General features: G+C 35.2%; 1 protein-coding gene across 2 annotated transcripts in view; it reads left to right on the top strand.

Annotated features, from left to right (window-relative positions):
* The window catches only part of BOLL (boule homolog, RNA binding protein), a 70,487-nt gene that overhangs the window by 21,303 nt on the left and 26,540 nt on the right, over window positions 1–22,644 (top strand). Inside the window, exons 6-10 of one of the 2 annotated variants that reach the window (XM_027866144.1) lie at window positions 946–1,073; window positions 4,960–5,031; window positions 8,935–8,982; window positions 9,735–9,863; window positions 11,235–11,351. In XM_027866144.1, the coding sequence (XP_027721945.1) occupies window positions 946–1,073; window positions 4,960–5,031; window positions 8,935–8,982; window positions 9,735–9,863; window positions 11,235–11,351 (494 nt within the window). Of the gene's footprint in view, window positions 1–945; window positions 1,074–4,959; window positions 5,032–8,934; window positions 8,983–9,734; window positions 9,864–11,234; window positions 11,352–22,644 lie in introns of those variants that run through there. The other variant, XM_027866143.1, reaches the window with a different exon arrangement.

Raw genomic sequence — 22,644 nt, forward strand, 5'->3', positions numbered from 1 at the left:
CACCAGAGTAAACCACTGGTGAATGGTTAGGTGCCTTCCAGATTTAGCACTCATGGATGGTTGAATGTTACATTCTGTTTTGGAGTCTCATTGGGATAAAAAAATCAGTTGGAAGGAGTTCCATTCTGGGGCAGCTTCCAGGACAGACAATCCCTGATGAGCCTAGTGAACTGGTTTTGAGGGCCTGCAGCTATTCTGGTTGTCTTGAACATATTAATATGGCCCAGGTATTCGAGATTTCTTTTAAACATAATAGAACCCCTGAAGTCATGGGTTAAGTAAGGCGAAAAATGTAAAAATGCCTTACCTTTCTGTTAATTCTTTAGAAATTTTAGAGAAGTTAGAAAGCTTGCCATGTATAATCTCAATAAAGCTAAAAATCCTGATTTTCAATATGGTTATCAAAGAATGATGTAAAGCTTATTTTTAAAGGTATTCTTGGAATCTTATTTCTGTCCCTTAAGGCAAGTAAAATTATTTGCCTAATTGCCCTTAGTAGTGAATGTCAGTTTATAAAAATTGGGCCATGATAACTTCTTAAAGTCTAAGCAGAGTTTTTTTTAAAGGTGTATTAAGTCTAACATGGCTTCCAAAAGTTGCAGTTTGGGTAAACAAAACAATAACTTTGGTTTTAATGTAGGAGGTATATATTTTATAATATAATATATTTATATTTTTGTATTTTATATTATTCATATTTATTACATTTTTGTATGTTTGTATATTTATAGTTTATGTTCATATTTATTTTATATTATATAAATTTTAAAATTACATTTAATATATTATACATTTATATTATATATAATGTATTATAATATATAATAGCCAATACTGTATATAATATTATGATAATATATATTATCATATAAGTAATACATTATATATTTATATAATATATATTTATTTATATTTAACGTAATGATATAATACTGTTTGCTTTAGGTTCCAGTATAATGCCAGCAGCTGGAACAATGTATCTGACTACTTCAACTGGCTATCCTTACACCTACCATAATGGTGTTGCATATTTTCATACTCCTGAGGTAGCTTCTGTTCCACCACCTTGGCCTGTAAGTAATTTAAGTTCAGGAAAGTTTATTTTCAATACATTTTTAAATCTTTCTTGAAAATAGAGCAACTTTATTTCGCCTTTATATGGAAATCTTTCCCCTGCTCAAAACCTAGCAGTAACTACTACCTAGTACTTCTTTAAGGGGGGGGGACCGAGGAGGGGTGGGGGACTTCTTAGCTTAGCACAGTGTTATTTCATACTATTTCCTCCATGTACTCAATAATATATTATTCACTGTTCTCTTACCTACTTCTGTGTTCACACTATTCCCCAAACCTGGAACACCCCAACCTCCATTTTTCAAACTCATGCACACATATCTGCCTCTATTGGAGATAATTTTCTAACTTTAAGACCCAGTTCAGGTGCTACTTGATTTACAAAGTTGTCACCGATCCCATCCCCCAGGTAGAAGTGATCCTTCCCTTCCTGGATCTCTATTGTCATGCTGTTTGACCTCTCATATCATAGTCTGACTTGTATCAGAGTTATTCATGTTATGTGTCATCTCCCAATTAGATCCCAGGCTCATGGAGGGCAAGGATGGTATCTTTTTTCATCTTTGTATCCCTAGTACCTAGAATAATGCTATCTAGTACTTGTCATTCAGTTTAATAGACACTTACCTTGTATTAATTTGTATTAAGGAGAAAGGACTCAGGAATAGCATTATACCCTATAGGTTTGATACTGATTATTACCAAATTTCCATAATTTATGGTAACAATCTAGACTCTTAGTTGGATGTAGTACCTGCTTTAATGTGTCACAGGCTCTTCTTTTGAAGTAGTATCATATTAGATACTATTCAAAATACATTTGAAGTGTATATAATACACTTTTGAACAGAACTTCTAGAAAAGCGATGGGGAACTGCTCTTCTATAAAGAACCACACCCCCCTATAAAGGATTGAGGGCCACACCCATTTTTTTTTTAAATTTAGTAAGTTTATAGGTTTGAGATGTTTGTGGGATTTTTTGTTTGTTTTTAAAAGGGACAGTGTAATTTAGTTTTAAATTAAGAACTAAGAAACAAAAAAAATGTTCAACAGATGTTTAAGAATATATTTTATTTATATGTTATGGTGAGTTAAGGTCCAGGGGAGTTATAAAGGGAACATGGGCAGGAAGAATTAAGGAGGGATGGAAATGTAACTGACAGAAGCTGGTGAGAATGTATTTTTCTGGTGTCTTGTAAATCTACTCAAAAGGACCTTAAAAAGGAAAGGGGAGGAAGAAAATTGCCTTTGTATATCCACCAAGCTAAATATCATAAAGATTAACTATAATGTAGGAAGGCTACTTATTGAAATACCCAAAAGTTCGTAAGAAATAAAATTAAAGAAAAGCTTCATGAGTAAAAGCACATGGCCTAAAATGACTGTATGCAAAAAGTTTAGGCAACAGGCAAGATGAACTGAGTAGCCCAATGTAAGGAAGTCAGTTCAGTCTCAAAAGTATTACTGAGACTTGGTGAAATGAGACCTAAGACTGGAATATGGGTTTTGGTGGCATATCTTATTAAAAAGAAACAGGATTGGAGGTGAACTATAGAACAGATTACCTAGACAGAGAGAAGAAATAGATTACAAGTCTGACTCAAAAGTAGTGGTAGGTGACTTAAGTTATCTAGATACTTGCTATAGCAACTTCTTGATGTGCCATAATGATAATTTCATTCTTCAAAAAGTGGGGGGGACCAACAAGGTAGCTTCTGTTCTTAATTTGATTCTTAATAATAGGAAGGAGCCGGTTGCTGAGGTAAAAATGCTGGGAGCTTTGGAGGAAATTAACTACTACTTCTTAGTGCTTGTGTTCAATAAGGAAAAAAAAAGCTGGACATAGTATGACATGTAGCCTATTGAGAGGTCGGATTTCAAAGAGTTCATATGAAAGATATGTAAAATCCAGTTGACTGAGATGCAATGGGAGAGGTCTCAGGAGGGGTAATAAGCTCTTAAAAATGAAACTCCAAAAACACAAAGCAAAACAATTCCAATGAAGAACAGAAATAGAAATTGTCAGGAGATCAGTGTGGTTGCACAGAAGACTCACCAACCAACTTAAGTTACTAAATTGTAAAGGTATAAAAGGTGGAAGCAAGGATAGATAATAATATGAATACAAAAGCATAGCATGGTGCTTTGAAAATAACATCAGAGATCAAGTTCTAAATGAGCTTGGTTGACAATAGGGTTTTGGAGTTTGGGGGTTTTTTTTAGCTATTTGTGGGGAAAAGTGGAGACTCGAAGCAAGAGTATGATAACTATTTGAGGCAAATGGGACAATGGTAGAAAAGTAGAACAGTCATTAATGGTTTGGCAGCTTGGTAGGAGGTCTTAAGTGTCATGCCCCAGGGATCTGTTTTTTGCCCTTGCTAGTTAGCATTGTCATTGACTTGCATAAAGGCATAGATGACATATTTGCTACATCTGCAGATGAGCCAAAGCTAGACAGGCTAGCTAAGGTCTTGACAGTCTAGAACAGGAGTTGATAATCTACAGGGGAGAGCCAAAGATAGCCAACTGGGACTGCCTGCAAACGAAAAATTGTGTTTAGTAGTATTTATGAGTTTTAAATAAATGAAACTTTATTTTAAAATGTAAACAACATTCTTAGCTCAGTTACAGGTGGGCATTTGGCCCTTGGACTCTATTTGCTAATTCCTGGGTTTAAAAACATTGGTCCAAATCCAGTAAGATGAAATATGATAAGGACAAATGTGTACAGTGTTACATTTGGGTTCAATAAATCTACTTTGCTGTAATTCACACTAATCAGAACCTAGCTGTAGAAGGTAAAAGAGGCCTGTTTAGACAGCATTTTATCTTTTTAAAAAATAGATAGAGATTTTGGGGGGAGGAGGGTGGTAGAGGGTAATGGACTCCAAGCTTAATAGAAGTGAACAGGTTGCTATAGCTATCAAATTCTTCATAACCTTCAGGAATTAGGAGATGATAGTCCCACTGTTCTCTGACCTAATTAAACTACATCTCATCTTGAGTGTTGTATTACATCTTAGACATCACATTTTAGGAAGGACATAGTTAAACTCAAAAGGATCCAGAGTAGAGCAACCTAGATGGAAAAGGGCCTCAAGTCCATTACATATGAGAATCAGTTGGCAGAACTGGGATCGTTCAGTTTGGAGAAAGAAGACTCAAGGGGAGCCTGATAACTGTTACCAAGTTTTGAAAAAGCTGCAGTATACAAGGAAGGATTAGATTTGTTCTGTTTGGCCCCAGATGGCAGAACCAGGATCAATGGTAGAAGGTGCAAAGAGGCAAATTTAGGCTTAATGACAGGGGAAAAAATACTAAGTTAAAACTTTACCCTAAAAGGAATGGTTTTCCTTGAAATATTGCTGGTTCCTGCTCATTAGAATTCTTCAAAACACTTGACACTTACTAGCTGTGTGACCCTGGGCAAGTCACTTAACCCCAATTGCCTTTAAAAAAAAAAAAAAAGAATTCTTCAAGCAAAGGCTAGATGAGTGTTATCAAGTATGTTGTAGCAGGGATTCATTTTTCAAGAATGATTTGGACTGGGGCAGCTAGGTGCCACAGTGGATAGAGCACTGATCCTGGAATCAGGAGGGCCTGAGTTCAAATGCGGCCTCAGACACATAATGCTTTCTAGTTGTATGACTCAGGGCAAGTCACTTAACTCCAATTGCCTCAGCAAAAATACATCATCATAATAATAATAAAAAGAATGAATTGGACTCCATGGCTCCTGGAGTCCTTTTGAAGGCTGAAATTTTGTGACTCTCTGGTAAGGCAAAAATTGACTAGAATAAGATCGACATCTTTATCATGTTTCATTTTGGGATGATTTTGCCTGAGATGTTTTTCTCAAATTTTATGTTTTTCTTCTCTTTTAGTCACGTTCTATATCTAGTTCCCCTGTGATGGTAGCTCAACCTGTTTATCAGCAACCTGCATATCATTATCAGGTAAAAATTAATAGAGGATTGTGTTACTGCTAAAATATTATTTTGTAATTGATTCCTGTTTTCGGTTTTATTTAACACCTTCTTGTGAACCATTCTGAGAAAAAATGGCTCAGACTTCCCTCAGAACATAATCAGAATGGCTATTTTTGTTCCTTTTATTACACAGATCTTATACTAGATTCTTCCTTTTTGAGAGAATGTGGTAGTGTTAATCAGAAAGCAGAAAATTAATTCTTCCCCTGTTATTAAAAATGTAAAAATTAAGCTAAGAAGTCTTATTTTAGTAATTCCAGGAGCTAATAATGATCTTCCTAATAATAACCAGGATTTGAGTACCAGTTTTGACATAGGTTGTCTGTATAACTAGGGTTAAGTCACTTACGCTCCCTGAACATCAGCTTCCTTGCCTGTGAAAGGGGAATAATAATACTTACCTTGAAAGGTGGTTCTGAGAAAAGCATAAGTACTTTAAAATTTACTGTGTGAGTTGCTGTTATTATTACAGAGTATAGTCTAAAAAGTTGCCTATAAATTGAATTTCTTTATCAAGACATTTTTCTTTTGTCTTTAATTTCAAAAATAGAGATGTATTCCTTTGGGGGAAAAATTTGCCCTCCAGAAATAACTCAACATTTCAGAATGCTGGAAGCCTTTTAAAATAACATATTTAAAGAAAAATATACATTTTTATGACTGTATTTACTGGCAACTCCTTCAAATTGTCACTGTTTAGAATTTTCCTTTGCTACTTCAAAGAGCAAGGTTGAAACTGCTCTTCAGTGGTGTGGTTGAAAGGCATAGAATAGAAGATAGCTAATGGATTTGATCAGCATTTCCTAGTTGATAATCAGAGTAGTGCCTCATTTATCTTTCAAATCTTATACATGTCATGTTTTTTGTCTTTTAACCATTTGTTACAGAAAATCTTTCTAAACTATGTCATCTGCCACTTTGCCTTCTAAACCACAGTAGGCTGAATATAGTTTAATCTGCTTTCGTTATAATCCAGAGGTTGATATTTTGAATAATATTTATTGTATTGTAATATAAAGATGTTGTAGTCACCAAGTCACTGGCAACTAGGTATAGAGCACTGGGCCTGGAGTCAGGAAAATAAGTTCATATCTGGCCTCCAACACTTACTAGCTGTGTGACCCTGGGCGCAAATCAGCTTCAATTCTGTTTCCCTCAGTTTCTTCATCTGTAAAATGGGAATAATAATAGCACCTACACCTACCTCACAGGGTTGTTGTAAGGTTCAAATGAAATAATATTTATAAAGTGCTTAGCACAATACCTAGCACATAGAAGGTGATGTTTAAATGTTAGTTGTTGTTATCAGTATCAGAAGTTATTAAGATGCCTATAGGGTTGTTTGCCCCTAATTGCTGTACTTTTCTAGTTCTTGTAGATTACTCTACTTCCCTGACTTAACCATTTTTATTTTTTTCTGGTTCCTTTCTTCCTCCCACTTCCTGAATGTGAGCATTTTTCCAAGAGTTTGTCCCCAGTCCTCTTCTCTTACCACTTTAAATTCTCCCTTACAAGTCTTATCCCATAGGATAGAGGTCAAGGAGGATAAAGACTTAAGAAAGGTTATTAGATTTAGTGGTCAGTAGGTCATTGACTTTTGAGAGAATAGTTTCAGTGGGTTTGTGGGGATGGAAGCCAGATTACAAATGCGTAGGAAGAAAGTAGAATCTTCGAGTATAGGTGAATTTGCCTTGAAAAATTTGCCCAAGATTTGAGTACAGGAGCTTGGAAGAAGGTGAATTGCTCAAGGACTGTGTAAGTTTCTTTTAGGATAGTGGATATCTGAGCATGTTTAAGAATAAAAAAGAAAAAGAAGATAGAACTCAGAGGGGTTAGAAGTTAGTTAGAAGAGTTAAGAGAGTGAAATAATTGATGATTCAAGGTTCTGCAGAAGGTAGAATGGTATATAATCAACTACTCCTGACCTCAACTTCCACCAGATACTTTTCACTAATGTTTCTTTTCTCTAATAGTATCTCCAAAGTAATTTCAGGGTACCTTGCTAACTGATCTTAGGGACTGCTGATTTTCTAAAATAGAAATTTAATAATTCTCATTTCTCCAAGCCCCATTGCATTCATAAATGCCCTTCTTAAATTAAATCTTAAATCATTTCAAAGCCATACTTACTATACCAGGATATAACAGGATGACAGTGAGAGAACATCCATAAAACCTAATCTTGACCTATCCCCTGTAGTTCCTGGTTTTCAACTTCCCTAATAAAGGGAATGCCAGGTGACTCATTATATATACTTATTCTAATACGGAAGGAGGGACCCCAAATTAGGATTTAGGTTTGTTCTGTGAAGTTTGGATTCAGTCAAAGTGACTGACTTGAGGACCTACAGAGCCACATGTGGCCTTGAGGCCACCCCTGTAGAAACCACTAGTTGTATAATAGGTGACATTTTATTAAAAGAATAATATGACACTTATGTCCTTTAAAGGTTCACATCTCTTAAATATGTTTCAAAGTTCACTAGCTGCTTTTTATTATTTTCTTGTTTTCATTCTTTTTCCAACCTTTTGTTTACTTTTTTGTGTTTGAATGATAGTCTTTAAAAAATATATAGCTTTAGTTATGTTTCCAATGACTTCTTCCCCCCGCCCCCGCTTCCCAGCTATCTCTTCCTATTGGCACTTTACCTTATCTGACTTTAACTTTACTTTATCTCCTTGTATAATTTTTCCATCCTTTCAACTTTTCCTTGACTTAAGCCCATAACATATTAATAGTAAACAAATTGTCTAAACAATTCCCTCAAAAATGTGAAACAGAAGTGTAGGCACAGACGCTAAGTAGTAGGAGTAGGAGTAGTAGGAATAGTACTGTTGGTAGTTCTGTAGAGTAGTAGAGTACTGTCAGTACTACTATTCCTACTTCTAATAAGAATGTACATTAACCATAATTCTGACACCAAACCAAGTCCCACTAAGCCACAAAAATTAAAGTAATAGTGTGCTTAGCCATATTAGACCTGAGGACCACTGCCTTCACATATAACTAAAAAAAAAGAAGATATGTGGGCCTCCTGACTAATTGATGTTATGTTTTACCAATCCTTTCCTCTGTTCTTTTGTTCTTCCATTTATTTCCTTCCTCCAATTCTTTTCTTGCCTACTTTATTCCTAGGTACAATTTTCTACCTTTACCAAGTGCTTTAATTTTTAAACATCAGAGATCTTAATTGTAGTTGGGTTTTTATGTTTTATTCTGCTGTCATATAGAAGTTTACTCTCTGTGCCTTTATGCTTAGGAACAACTATTTCATTTTTTTAAATGTATTAGATTCATAAGGGGAAGGAAATTGACATTTATATAGCACCAACTATGTGCTAGGCATTGTCCTAAGATCTTTTTACAAATATCACATTTGATCCTCACAATAACCTTCCAAGGTAGGTAGTTATTCCCATTTTACAGTTGAGGAAACTGAGGCAAAGAGATTACGTGACTTGCCCAGTCACACAGCCAATAAGTATCTGAGGCCTCACTGGAACTCATGTCTTCCTGACTGCAGGCCCAGTGCTTTATCTACTGAGCCACCAGGTGCCTCTTAAGCTTGTAAGTGTATTTCTGATTAAGACAAATATCCTCACCATTGTAAAGTCATGAAATTGGTGGTAGTTTAAAGTGGCACTGATGTTAATGTTCTTTGATTATAAACAACAGCAACTACATAGGACGTTGCTAATATTTTACATTTTAATCTTCTTTAAAAGTCACATCATTACTAAGAAATTTTGACTAAATTTCTGGCTTGAAATTGAAATTTTTAGACAAACACCTTGAAAATATATATATATATATATATATATATATTTTAACCTTGTTTTTAGTATGTTTTTTTTCTTTTTTTATCTTAGGCACCTGCACAATGTCTTCCAGGACAGTGGCAGTGGGGAGTCCCCCAGGTGATAGCAATAACCTTAAGTACTTGATTATGAATTTTTTTTAAAAAAAAAGTGATTACTGCTGAAGAAGGTTAGGCATTAATTCAGCACCTTTTAAAGTTAGATTTTGTCTCTATTTTATTTATATTTAAAAAATCAGTTGCTCCTTGTGGGTAGCATGTATGTACAAAATATAATTAAATTGCTTGTCCACACTTGCTTGGGGAAGCCAGTCATCCACCTAAACACTTAATGTACAATAGATCAAGAGGTGCTCTTGGTATATGTGTTCATCTTAATTCAAATAAAAAGGTTAATAGACCAAGGCACAGGGAAGTTCAGTGTTTTCCCCAGGATCACTGAATTATTTAGTGGGATACCCACATTTAGAATTTTTATTACCTGAATTTTATTACTTTCTAGTCTTTTAATTCTGTAATCTTCTATATTGCTCCAGAAGAACAAGTTGTTAACATGAGTTTCAATTTTCCGTGATGCTCTCATATGTGAAATAAAGACTGCTCTTAGCTGTTTTGCTACAGTCATTCCTGCCTTCCTGCAAACCATAACTTCTTCCAATACAAGGACTTCCCTGATCCATCCAATTATTCTCATTCTCTCTCTTGAAATTTTTTTTTATTTTACTTGTGTATGTGTAATTTCCCATCTTTATTATATCCTCAGCCCTAGTGCCTTACAGATATTAAGAGCTTAACTAGTGTTCGTTGGAATAAATTTCATTGAAATAATTTAATTAGTTTTATTTTCTTCAGTCTCCAGCTTCTTCAGCCCCATTCTTATACCTACAGCCATCTGAGGTTATTTATCAACCAGTAGAAATTGCACAAGATGGTGGGTGTGTTCCACCTCCTCTCTCTCTAATGGAAGCTTCAGTTCCAGAGGTATGTATTGTGGTTGCAAAAGTTATTTGCAAGTGTTTTCTCATACCTCTGTGTGTGTGTGTGTGTGTGTGTGTACACACGTATACATATACATATACATATGTGTGTATATATATATATTCTTTTAAAATGAAATAAAAGCTATTACTAATATGTTGCATGTTGTGTTTTCTAATTTTCTTTTCCTGTCCATTCCTTTTGCTCCAGCTAAGGAAGTTTTTTTGCTATGAGTTTTCATTCACTTTCTCTCATGTCTTATTTTCTCACCTACAAATATCCTAAATTCTGTATCTGTCAGGTTGTTTTTATTCTGTTCTTCTACATACATTTTTATCATCAATTAAAATCTTACCCTCTCTATGAACTTTTCTCTGAATCTACCCAACTCCCCCTATAAAGTAACATAGCTAAAGAGAGAAATTAATTGTCTTTCCTTTCAGGTTTAATTTTCTTCCCCATATTCTACAACACTCTCTTTTGCTTTCTGTCTAAGAAATAAGTAAAAATAATTTTTAAAACTAATATAACACACTTATTTTAAATAAAAATTGTAAAAACCTACCTTATAATGTTAATATTCTGTAATATCTTTTTTGAAACATAGAGAGTAGAAACTTAAAAGAATAAGTTAATGGACTTTAAATGCAAAGTATTATATCTTTTGTCCTATGAACAATAATTATTTTTACTATTGCTATATATTTCTATAAAGGGATAAGGATAGGAATTGGACCTGTGGTATCATTGACAGTAGGGAACTCTTGAATAAAAACAAGTCACTCCCTCTGCCTATGCATGAAGGCATCTTCTGTACACTTATAGTCTTAGAGAGTTGCCTAGAGCAGTGAGAGGCTAAGTGACCTACCCAGAGTCACACAACCAGTCTGTGTCAGAGGCACTTGAACCCAGGTCTTCTGTGTCACACTGTTTTTCATCTTTCTACATAGTAAAAACAAATAGCTTTATAGTCACATTATTAATTTTTTTAATTTCAGGGGCTTTCCCTTCTAGTTATATATATATACTAAGGATATATCAAAATGTTTATTTTCTTAGTGTAATTCTCTAAATTATGCTGATAACATCTTTTATTACTGTGCAAAGAAATGTTTGGATACTTTTATTCATAATACTGTCGCAGAGGAGGAAGGGGTTTCTTTTGGTGGGAGAATAGTTAAATAAGCGAATTAAAGTATTATAGTTTGCATTTGTGAAAATTTTAGCTCATATAGTTGAAAAGAAAAACTACTACTTTGGGATTCACTTTTAGCTATTGAGTCTAAAAGTGAAGTTTTATAAATATTGAGGAATCTTTTTCTGCCTCTTATAGTTGATCCTTTTAACTAAAACATGTACTTTTTCTTATACTAGCCTTATTCTGATCATGGAGTTCAAGCAACATATCATCAGGTTTATGCCCAAAGTGCAATTGCCATGCCTGCACCAGTAATGCAGCCTGAACCAATTAAAGTAAGCTGTTTATTTTAGATTATTTTCCCCCTCGTATCAGACTTTAAGTCTTTCAGTATTTTGTTCTGAAAATAAAGATCTTATGCAGAGTATCTCTCTCATACCATGATTACCAAGGAATTACTATTCTCTCAAATTATAAAATTGGCCTTATTTATTAAAGATTGGTAGATTTTAGGATTACTGATAGGTAATTAGGTTCTAGTTATAGAAAGTTCTATGGAATATACAAGTGGGATATACCAGAAGTAAAATATGATTAAGTTTTTTTTATTATCTTCTTTAAGTTAAATTAAATATTAGTACAGATATCTAGAAACTTAATAATGACTCTTTTCTTGGTGAGCTTAGGAGGGGCTAGGTTTTGATGAACCTGTTGTGTCCAAAAGAGAGCTGTTTAAGAAACTCATGGGGTGGTGGGAGCAGAAAATTTAGTTAATGATTAACAAGTAAAAGAGTGTCAATAAACCCCAGAGAATAGAGCAGACACAATCCCAGAGCCACTTGAGTATCAGAGATCCAACCATTAGTACTATAATTCAAAGATCAAAGCTAGTACTTTACAAAATAGCAGATCCAGGGACCTAGGCATTACAATGTGGTCTGATATTTGGGCAACATGTCCAAAGCCAGGTGGAGAGCCACGCTGAGGTAGGTTAAGAGGACAACACAGAGAAAAGATTTAGTATTGCACCTCAAAAAAAATATGCTTTCACAGAGCATTAGCCCAAGGCAACAGTTTGCTGATGCTTGCTACACTGCTAGTCCTATTCCAACAAAAGAATTAGCTCTGGGAATACCTGTTCTCTCTTGATATTTTTTTACTCAAACTTATTATGCCAGCTTAGAGAGTTAGAACTTACTTCCATGCTTTTGGTGGTGGTACAGAATCTTAAGTTCAGAAGGCCCTGCTGAGGGATACATCCTTTGCAGCATGAGACTAGCTGTCCAGTCTGCTCTAGGCTGTTGATCATTCTATATAATGTTGAATACAAAGCAATACCATTGTAAGAAACCTCTCCATTTTTGTCACTCTTCCCACCTACCATGGTACAGCCACAGGAAGTAAGATCATGGTCCTAATTTAGTTGAAATATGGAAAGGGTACCTCACTTTTCAAATAGTTTGAGGCTACTTTCCAATTCATTTGTCTCCAGAAGTAAGAAATATATACTGTAGGATGCCAACTGTGATCCTAAAGCAGCTTAGCAACATAATGGTTATCTACATTGAAGATAATCATCCTGTGGATGTTCTAAAGGTGACTTGTATATTTAGTTAAAAGGTAAATTATATTCCATTGCCAAGATGGCAGAATGAAAAAAGAACCCTCTGAAACCCTCCCAAATTCCCCTCCAAGCAACTAGAAAACTGCCTGAGAATTGACCTAGGAGCAGGTAGGCAGCTTACCAGCATGGCAGGAAAGGTCTGTCTCACTGGGGTAGGAAGGGAGCAAGGTCTAGGAACAGCAGCAGCCAGCGTCATAGTAGGGGTCCTGTAGTAAGGCTCCAAGCCCAGGGCAATCCACCAATGAGACCCTGCCCTCCTGAAAACCAGCAGCCCCCTATGAGCAGTCTGTACAGCACAAGTCCCCACCCCAACGACCCCACACCCAAAGCAAGTCCTTGACGCCATTGCTGACCAGTAGTGAAGCCCTGCCCTAGGGCTTGCCAACAGTGAGACCCCACCTTTAGGGCCTGCCAGCATAGAGGTCCTATTTCCATAATAACCCTTCAGCAGGACCTGACACCTGGGGCAGACCAGCAGCCAGATTCCCTCCTCTAGGGCCAGCCACCAGAAAGATTCTGTTACAGTAGCAACCCAGCAAAAAGGCCTCACCCCAGGGGCAGACTAGCAGCTAAACCCCACCCCCAGGGGAGGCCAATAGGGAGGCCCCACACATACCCCCCAGTAGAAGCCAGAAGGGTAGCCTACCCTCCAGTGAAAGCAACTAGCTAATTCCTGAAGCCCAGTGAAAGCCAGTAGTAAGACCTTGAGCACCAAGATGAAAAGTATGGGACAGTGCACGACCAGAGCCCAACTCTCACATGAAAACACTAAGTCACCAAAAAAGACAGGAAAAAAAATGAGCAAAAACCAAAAAAAGAATTTGACTATAGAAAGTTGCTATGGTGACAGGGAGGATCAAGGCATAAACTTAGAAGAGGACAGTAGTGTCAAAATGGCTACATGTGAAGCCTCAAAAAAAAAATATAACTCAGGCCCAAAAAGAATTCATGGAAGAGCTCTAAAAGGATTTTTAAAAGCAAATTAGAGAAATAAAAGAAAAATTTGGAAAAGAAATGAGTAATGCAAGAGAATCATGAAAAAAGAGTCAATAATATGGGAAAAGATATACAAAAATTTACCACGGAAAATAACTTCCTGAAAAGTAGAATTGGCTTAATGGAAAAGGAAATGTAAAAGCTCACTGAAGAAAACAATTCCTTAAAAATTAGAATTGAGCAAGTGGAAGCTAATGACTCTATGAGACATCAAGATACAATAAAACAAAATAAAAAATAAAAGTAAAAATAAGATAGAAGAAAATGTGAAATTTCTCATTGGAAAAACAACTGACCTAGAAAGGAGATCAAGGGAAAGATAATATAAGAATTATTGGACTACCTGGAAGTCATGATTTAAAAAAAAAAGCCTGGATAACATCTTCCAAGAAATTATCAAAGAAAACTACTCTGTTATATTAGAAACACTCCCAGGAACATCATGGCCAAATTCTAGAGCTCACAAATCAAGGAGAAAGTACTGCAAGCAGTCAAAAAGAAAAAATTCAACTATCATGGAGCTACAGTCAGGATTACACAGCATTTGGCAGCTCCCACATTAAAGAACCAGAGGGCTTGGAATATGATATACCGAAAGGCAAAGGAGTTAGTATTACAACCAAGAATCATCTATCCAGCAAAGTTGAATATAATCTTTTAGGGGAAAAAAATGGACATTTAACAAATAGGGGACTTTGAAGCATTCCTAATTAAAAACCAGAGCTGCATAAAAAAATTTGACTTCCAAATGTAAGACTCAAGGGAAACATAAAAAGGAAAAAAAGAGAAAACATAAGAAATTCAAAAGGTTAAACTGTTTATATTTTGCTATGACAAGATAATATTTGTAACTCTTGAGAACTTTATTATTATAAGAGCAGTTAGAAGGAGCATATATAGAGAGAGGGTGTGGATATAAGGTGACTTTGATGGGATGATAACAACCCCACCCCCCAAAAAGGAAGGGGGTTGAGAAAGAAAATTGCACTGGAAGAAAAAAGGGGGAGATTGAATGGTGTAAATTATCCCACATAAAAGAGACATGGAATAATTCATATAATGGAGGGAGAAATGGAGAAGGGGGGTGACGGGCAAAGCTTAAATCTCATTCTCATCAAAATTGGCTCAAAGAGGGACACACTCAGGTGGATATAGAAATCTGTCTTACCATATAAGGAAATAAGAAGGGACAGAGATAATAGAAGAGGAAGGGACGACTAATAAAAAGGAGGGTAGATTGGGGAAGGTGGTGATCAGAAGTAAAACACTTGTAAAGAGGGAAAGGGTGAGGAGCAAGGGAGAGAGGGATAAACAAGGGGAAAATAGCATGGAGGGAAATCCACACAATTATCATAACTATAAATGTGAATAGGATGAACTCACCCATTAAACAGAAGCAGAAAGCAGAATGGATTAAAAACCAGAGTCCTACAGTATGTTGTTCACAAGAAACACATCTGAAGCAGAAAAATACGCACAGGGTAAAGGTAAGGAGCTGGAGCAAAATTTATTAAGCTTCAGTTGAATCAAAGAAAGCAGAGGTATACCAGCCCTGGAGTTCGGAGGATCTGAGTTCAAATCTGGCCTCAGACACTTGACACTTACTAGCTATGTGACCCTGGGCAAGTCATTTAACCCCGATTGCCTAAAAAAAGAAAAAAAGCAGAGGTAGCAATCTTGATCTCATCCAAAGCAAAAGCAAAAATAGATCTAAAGAGATAAAAAGAAACTATATCTTGCTGAAAGGTACCATAGACAATGAAGTCATAGCAATACTAAATATATATCACCATAGACAATGAAGTCATAGCAATACTAAATATATATCACCAAATGATATAGCATCTATGTGTTTTAAGAAGTTGAATGAGTTACAGGAGGAAATAGATAATTTCCCTTCTCAGAACTAGATAAATCTAACCAAAAAATGAATAAGAAAGAAGTGAATAAAATTCTGGAAAAGTTAGATATGATAAATCTCTGGAGAAAATTGAATGGGAATAGAAAGGAATATACCCTTTTCTCAGCAGTTTGTGGCATCTGCACAAAAATTGACTATGTATTAGGACATAAAAACCTCACAACCAAATACAGAAAAGCAGGAATCGTAAATGCATCATTTTCAAATCATAATGCAATAACAATTACATTTAATAATAGACGATGGAAAGAGAGATTAAAAATTAATTGGAAATTAAATAATCTAATCCTAAAAAATAAGTGGATCAAAGAACAAATCATATAAACAATTGATAATTTTGTTAAAGAAAATGACAACAGTGAGACAATGTACCAAAATTTATGGGGTGCAGCCAAAGCGGTACTTACGGGAAAATTTATATCTCTTATTGCTTACATCAATAAAATAGAGAAAAAGCAGATCAATGAATTGAGCATGCAACTAAAAAAACTAGAAAAAGAACAGATTAAAAATCCCCAAATAAACACCAAATTGTAAATCCTGAAAATCAAAGGAGAGGTTAATAAAATTGAAAGTAAAAAAACTATTGAACTAATAAAACTAGAAGATGGTTTTATGAAAAAACTAACAAAATAGATAAACCGTTGGTTAATTTGATTTAAAAAGGGGGAAAAAAAAACCAAATTACCAGTTCCAAAATGAATTCACCACCAACGAGGAGGAAATTAAGACAGTTGTTAGGAGGTATTTTGTCCAATTATATGCCAATAAATTTCACGATCTAAATGAAGTGGATAAATATCTACAAAAGTATAAATTACCCAGATTTAACAGAAGAAATGAAATACTTAACCCAATCTTAAAAAAAAACATTGAATGAGCCATCAGTGAACTTCCTAAGAAAAAAGCCCCAGGACCAGATGGACCCACATGTGATTTTTACCAAGCATTTTAAAGAACAATTAATCCCAATACTATATAAATTATTTGGAAAATAGGCGGAGTCCTACCGAATTCCTTTTACAACACAAATGTAGTGCTGATACCTAAACCAGAAAGAGCCAAAACAGAGAAAAAAAAGCATAGGCCAATTTCCCTAATGCATATTGCTCCAAAAATTTTAAAATACTAGCTAAAAGATTACAGCAGTATATCACAAGGATCATGCACTGTGACTATGTGGGATTTATACGTGCAGGGCTGGTTCAATATTAAGGAAAGTATCAGCATAATTGACCACATCAATAACAAAACCTACAGAAATCATATATATGGTTGTCTCAATCGATGGAGAAAGAGCCTTTGACAAAATACAGCACCCATTCCTATTAAAAACACTAGAAGAAAAAATTTTTTTTAAAAATAGGGGCAACTAGGTGGTGTAGTGGATAGAGCACTGGCCTTGGAGGCAGGAGGACTTGAGTTCAAATCAAGCCTCAGACACATAACACTTACTAGCTGTGTGACTCTGGGCAAGTCACTTAACCCAAATTGCCTCGCCCGAAAAATAAAATAATTGTAGACAATATAAAATACTTGGGAGTCTACCTGCCAGGACAAACCCAAGAACTATATATAAACACAACTCTAAAACATTTTTCACACAAAAGTCAAACCTAAACAATTGGGAAAATATTAATTCATCATGGGTAGGCTGAGCCAATATAATAAAAATGACAATTCAACCTAAATTAGTCTATTTATTCAGTACCATACCAATCACACTATCAAAAAATTATTTTATAGAACTAGAAAAAATAATATAATTCATCTGCAAGACCAAAAGTTCAAGGATATCAAGGGAATCAATGAAAAAAATATGTGAAAGAAGGTGGTCTAGCCATACTAGATCTCAGACTGTATTATAAAGCAGTTATTATCAAAACAATCTGGTACTGGCTAAGAAATAGAGGGTGGATCAGTGGAATAGATTAGGTATAAATTACATTATAGAAAATGACCACAGCAATCCAGCATATGATAAACCCAAAGATCCAACCAAGCTTTTGGAACAAAAACTCATTATTTGACAAAAACTGCTGGGAAAACCGGCAGAAACTAGGTATTGATCAACATCTCACACCATATATACTAAGATGAGGTCAAAATGGGTACCTGATTTACACATAAGAGATGATATCATAAGCAAATTAAGAGAGCATGGAATAGTTTATCTGTCAAATTTATGGATAAGGAAAGAATTTAGGACCAAAGAAGATATAGAATGCATTATAAAACAGATAATTTTGATTACATAAAATTAAGTTTTTGCACAAACAAAACCAATGCAACCAAAATTAGAAGGAAAGCAGAGAACGGGGCAAGGGGGGAATTGCAGTAAGTTTATCTGATAAAGGCCTCATTTCTCAAATATATAGAGAACTGAGTCAAATATATAAAAATACAAGTCATTCCCCAATTGATAACGGTCAAAGGATATGAACAGGCAGTTTTCAGAGAAAGAAATCAAAACTATCTATAGTCATGAAAAAAATGTTCTAAATCACTATTGATTAGGGAAATGCAAATTGAAAAAACTCTGAGGTACCACTCCACACCTATCAGATTGGTTAATATGACAGAAAAGGAAAATGTTGGAGGGGATGTGGGAAAACTGGGACACTCATGCACTGTTTGTGGAGTTCTGAACTGATCCAACCATTCTGGAGAGCAGTTTAGAACTATGCCCAAAGGGGTATGAAACTGTGCATATCCTTTGATCCAGCAATACCACTGCTAGGTCTGTATCCCAAAAACATCCAAAAAAAAGGGAAAAGAACCTGTTTGTACAAAAATATTTATAGCAGCTCTTTTTGTGGTGGGTAACAATTGGAAATTGAAGAGATGTCCATCAAGTGGGGAATAGCTAAACGAAAGAATTTGTAATTCAAAACCTTAAATAAAAATGTTTTTAAAATAAATAAATAAAATATTAAAATAAAAAAAAATTGGTAAATTGCAGTAGGTATGGGTAATAACATTTGAGAAAGTTATTAGGGAACCAAAAAGATTTTTACTATGGCAAAGTTTTTGTTTCTCCACTCAGTTTATGAAGTTCTTTTTAAAGTCAATAAAAGCAGAAATTGCTTAAAATGTTCCCTCATTGGGGAGAACACGAAAACAGAGTGAGATTAGTTTATTTTAACTTACTGCAAAGGTTATAATAAAACCAAGCAGTTCATTACCATAATATTTGTCACTAAATAGAATAAAATAAATTTCTTGTTCTAGTTGTTAAAATTTTGTTCCCCTAAGATAAAGGAGTTAATGTCAGTGCCATCTTTTAGGGTACACTATCTGTGACTTTTTACATAACAATTATTTTTACCTTCTGGATTACTTTTATATTAAATACCTTGAAGACTTCCAAGTTATTTTAATTATATTCCAGTAGAGAGGGCCATAGGACAGAAATAAAGAAAATTTGAGGAGTGTTAAACATTAATATATCTAATTTAAATTATAATTTCCCTAGTTAGAAATAGTTCTTTTAAAGGATTTCTCAAACATTCTAATATACTTTTGAGCAGCATACAATTTTCAGGTGTCCTGCAGAATTAAAGAAAATCTCAAAATCCCATTCTTTCATGTAGTTCCACAAATCATTACTGTTTATTCCAAATTATCAGAGAAACATAATTGGGTATGACCCACCTTCATTTGTACAGGTGAATTCTGAACAGAACTAAGTAGAGTGGGCAGTCTCTAGGCCAAAGTTGGATTTCTAAAGAATTCTTCCTCAAAAAACATATAGTTCCTTATTCAAGCTTCTGTACCACTACCATAGAAAACTGGGGTCTAGCTCTACTAGGGTATGGTGTGGATGGGTTTAGAGTCACAGTTTCACCTAGTTATAACTCAAAGAATAGTCCCACAAACACCCTAGTCCTTGTCCCCCAGTTAAACTGTTAGACTGCTGTTATAACATTAAAGGATTCAAGAAGATGGAAAACTGGAAACAGTGGTTTACTAATTATCCTTTAAATGGATAGGTATCCTATTCCTCTAAAATTGTAATTAGTAATTTACCTTAACTAAGACTCCTTCTGAACCTAGTGAGTCTGTTTGCTTCTTAAAGGTGTCTCTTTTTCTTCTGGATTGTACTGTCCCTGGCTTCCAACCCTAATGGTTGTCTTCTTTTCCCTGCCTCATCTCTCCTGCCTCACCCCACCCCTGCCACCATTATTTCCTTCCTTTTGTCTACTTTTCTCTTTATTCTCTCCTTTTCCCAACCCTTTCTTTTTCTCTTATATCTCTCCCTTAAATGTTACTAATAATATAAAGTAAAGTAGAAAGTATGAGGAAGAGTAAGAGCATAGAATTTTAACACCAAAAAAGGTCTTAGAGATCATCTAGACCAACCCTTTCATCTTACAGGATGTGAAAATGAAGACTCAGAGAAGTTAAGTGATTTAGCTAGAATTATACAGTCAGTTAGTAAAAAGAGTTAAGACCATAAATGAATTTTTTAAAATATCACTTGAGTTTAATAGTTTGTTTTTCCAAGAAACAAGGAAATTAGTTTAATTTTCTTTACATACTTTGTTGTACTCCTATTTTTTTTCTGAGTTGTGCCTTTTGATTGAAAAGTGCCCTATCCTGTTATAGAATTTCTCAAAAATGGTGTCCTTACTTTTTCTATTACAATTGTCAAACAGTGTTGGTGCTATTAACATGCAATTATATTTTGCAGCAGATGTATCCCTTTTGTACCTGGGTGGTATATCTCACAGAAATGGGGGAAACTTGTAAAAATGGATGATATTGTTTCCATGGTTTCAGTATTTTAATAGGATTGTGCTGTAACAAGAAACTTTTTTTTTTACCAAATCCCTTTAAAATAGTCTATTCAGGTCAGTGACCAGCACTTAAAAAATTTTATAATTTTGTATAAATTTCTGTGATGTTCATAAAACTTCAGTGACTTTAAAGAGAGGTCTGCACAGAAAGGTAGAAATTTATTTTGAGAAAATTTGTTCTCATTGGGTTTTTTTTCCTTCGTGTAAGCATTAAAAAAACTACTAAAGTATTAACAAATAGTTGTCTTTGATTTATAATAAAAATCATATTTACAAATATCAAAAATATTTGTGAATAATCAGTCTAAACCCTTGACTCAGGATTGCTAAATGTGTTTGAAGACACAAATTTAAAAAGTATTGAAAAATAAAATTTTGAAATCCCTCCTCAATGCCCATAAACTAGATATTTCAGTAATCATTTGCTGTTACAGAGGAAGCATAAAGTACTGAGAAAAGGGCTAGCTTCAGAGCCAAGAACCTGGGTTCAAGTCCATGCTCTGACACAGTCTCTGTGTGACCCTGGGCAAGCCATTTAACACCCAGCACTCTGGGCAACTTAAAAGTATGAGCTGCAGGGAAGGTGATGACCTGCCTTGGAAGAGTCTCCTTATCTGGGAGTTCTCTCTGCCAGTCACATCACAGGTTCAGTTTCTACCCCTCCACTCTTTCTAATAACATTAACTGTTTGGCCAATCAGAATGCAGTATAGGGAAAAATAATATTTTAATATTTACGTGACCAAAAAAACCCATAAAGGACAGAGGGCCGTAAAGCAACATTCATCAGCCTCGAGCAATTTTGGTTTTGCTTTATAGAATTTCATTCATTCACAGACAAGCAGATATAATTTTTTATCATACTGCATTTTCATTAAATAGATAAACTGGTCCTTCTTCGTAAAGTTCCTTAACAATAATTAGTTTTCTCTCATCAGTTAATAGTGGGACAGTGACCATGGCCATAATACATACATATACACACACACATTAAGCTTCCAACTAGTAATATTGTAGAGGTTTGGGAGGAAGAATGCTATGAAGTATGATCATCTCCAGGAGCCTGAAAAAAGATGAAAACATGTTTACTGAAGGTGTGCTGATACACAGCCTATTTGTGTAAAGGGTGTAAGTTGAGGGAGGCTTATATAGCACTTTTGTTTTCTCATCAGTTCTCGTTCTTCTTCCTTTCAGGAAATCTTTTTTTAAAGAGATGAAATTTCTTTTCAAAACAACATTAGATATTACAGAAGCATTTTCTTCCTGTCTATGATGGTTTTGAGTAACATTAATTGCTTTCACAGCCAAACACTTGGGAAAAACTGTCTACTATCATTGCTTCCATTTCCTCTCCTCTTACTCCTCAACCCTTTACAATCTGGCTTCCAACCTCATCACTCCACTGAGACTATTCTTTCCAAAGTTACTGATGAGCTCTTACTTCCCAAATCCAGTGGCTTTTTTCAGTCCTCATATTTCTTGGTTTATCTACAGCATTTGACAGTGTTGGCCACCCTCTCTTCAAGAATTTTCTGTCTTCTCTCTTTTTGTGACACTGTTATCTTGGTTCTTCTACCTATCTGACCTTCTTTTCATTCTCCTTTTCTAGATCATCACCCAGATCCCCCTTAGGAGTGAATTTACCCAAAAACTCTGTCCTGAGCCCTCTTCACTTTCTTGATGATGTCATCAACTCATATAGGTTTAGTTGTCATCTCTATGTAGATGACTCCCAGAATAATATATCCAACCCTAGTTTTCTTCCTAAGCTTTAGTACCATATCACCAACTGTTTATTGGGCTTTTCCAAATGGATGTCCCATAGGCATCTGAAATTAAATACAGTATGTCCAAGAACTCAACTTCATCCCAAAACCTGCCCTTCTTTTGTACTTACCCATTTCTGTCAAGGGCATTACAATCTTTCATATTTGAAACTTTGGAATTATCTTCAATTCCTCATCCACTCAACTCCTTACCCACCCCAACCTTTTCCTTCACCACATAACCCTTCAGGTGCTTATTCTTGTCATTTCTATCTCTAGCACCTGTCCCCATCTCCCATTTTCCACCCTGTTTCAGGTCTTCGCCACTTCTCACCTATCTGACCTGTCTCACCTCTGTTGTTGTAACCTCTTAATTGGTCTTCCCACCTCAAGTCTCTCTTCCCTCTCCAGTCATCCACAGAATTCCCAGAAGGATTCCTAAAGCATGAGTCATGTCACTCCCCTACTCAATAAATTCCACTCCTCTCTTATTACTCCCACTTCCCCTTCAGATCAAATGCAAAGTCCTGTGTGACATTTA

The sequence above is a fragment of the Vombatus ursinus genome, unplaced genomic scaffold, assembly GCF_900497805.2.
Source record: "Vombatus ursinus unplaced genomic scaffold, bare-nosed wombat genome assembly UNPS02014779.1, whole genome shotgun sequence".
NCBI classification, from domain to species: Eukaryota; Metazoa; Chordata; class Mammalia; order Diprotodontia; family Vombatidae; genus Vombatus; species Vombatus ursinus.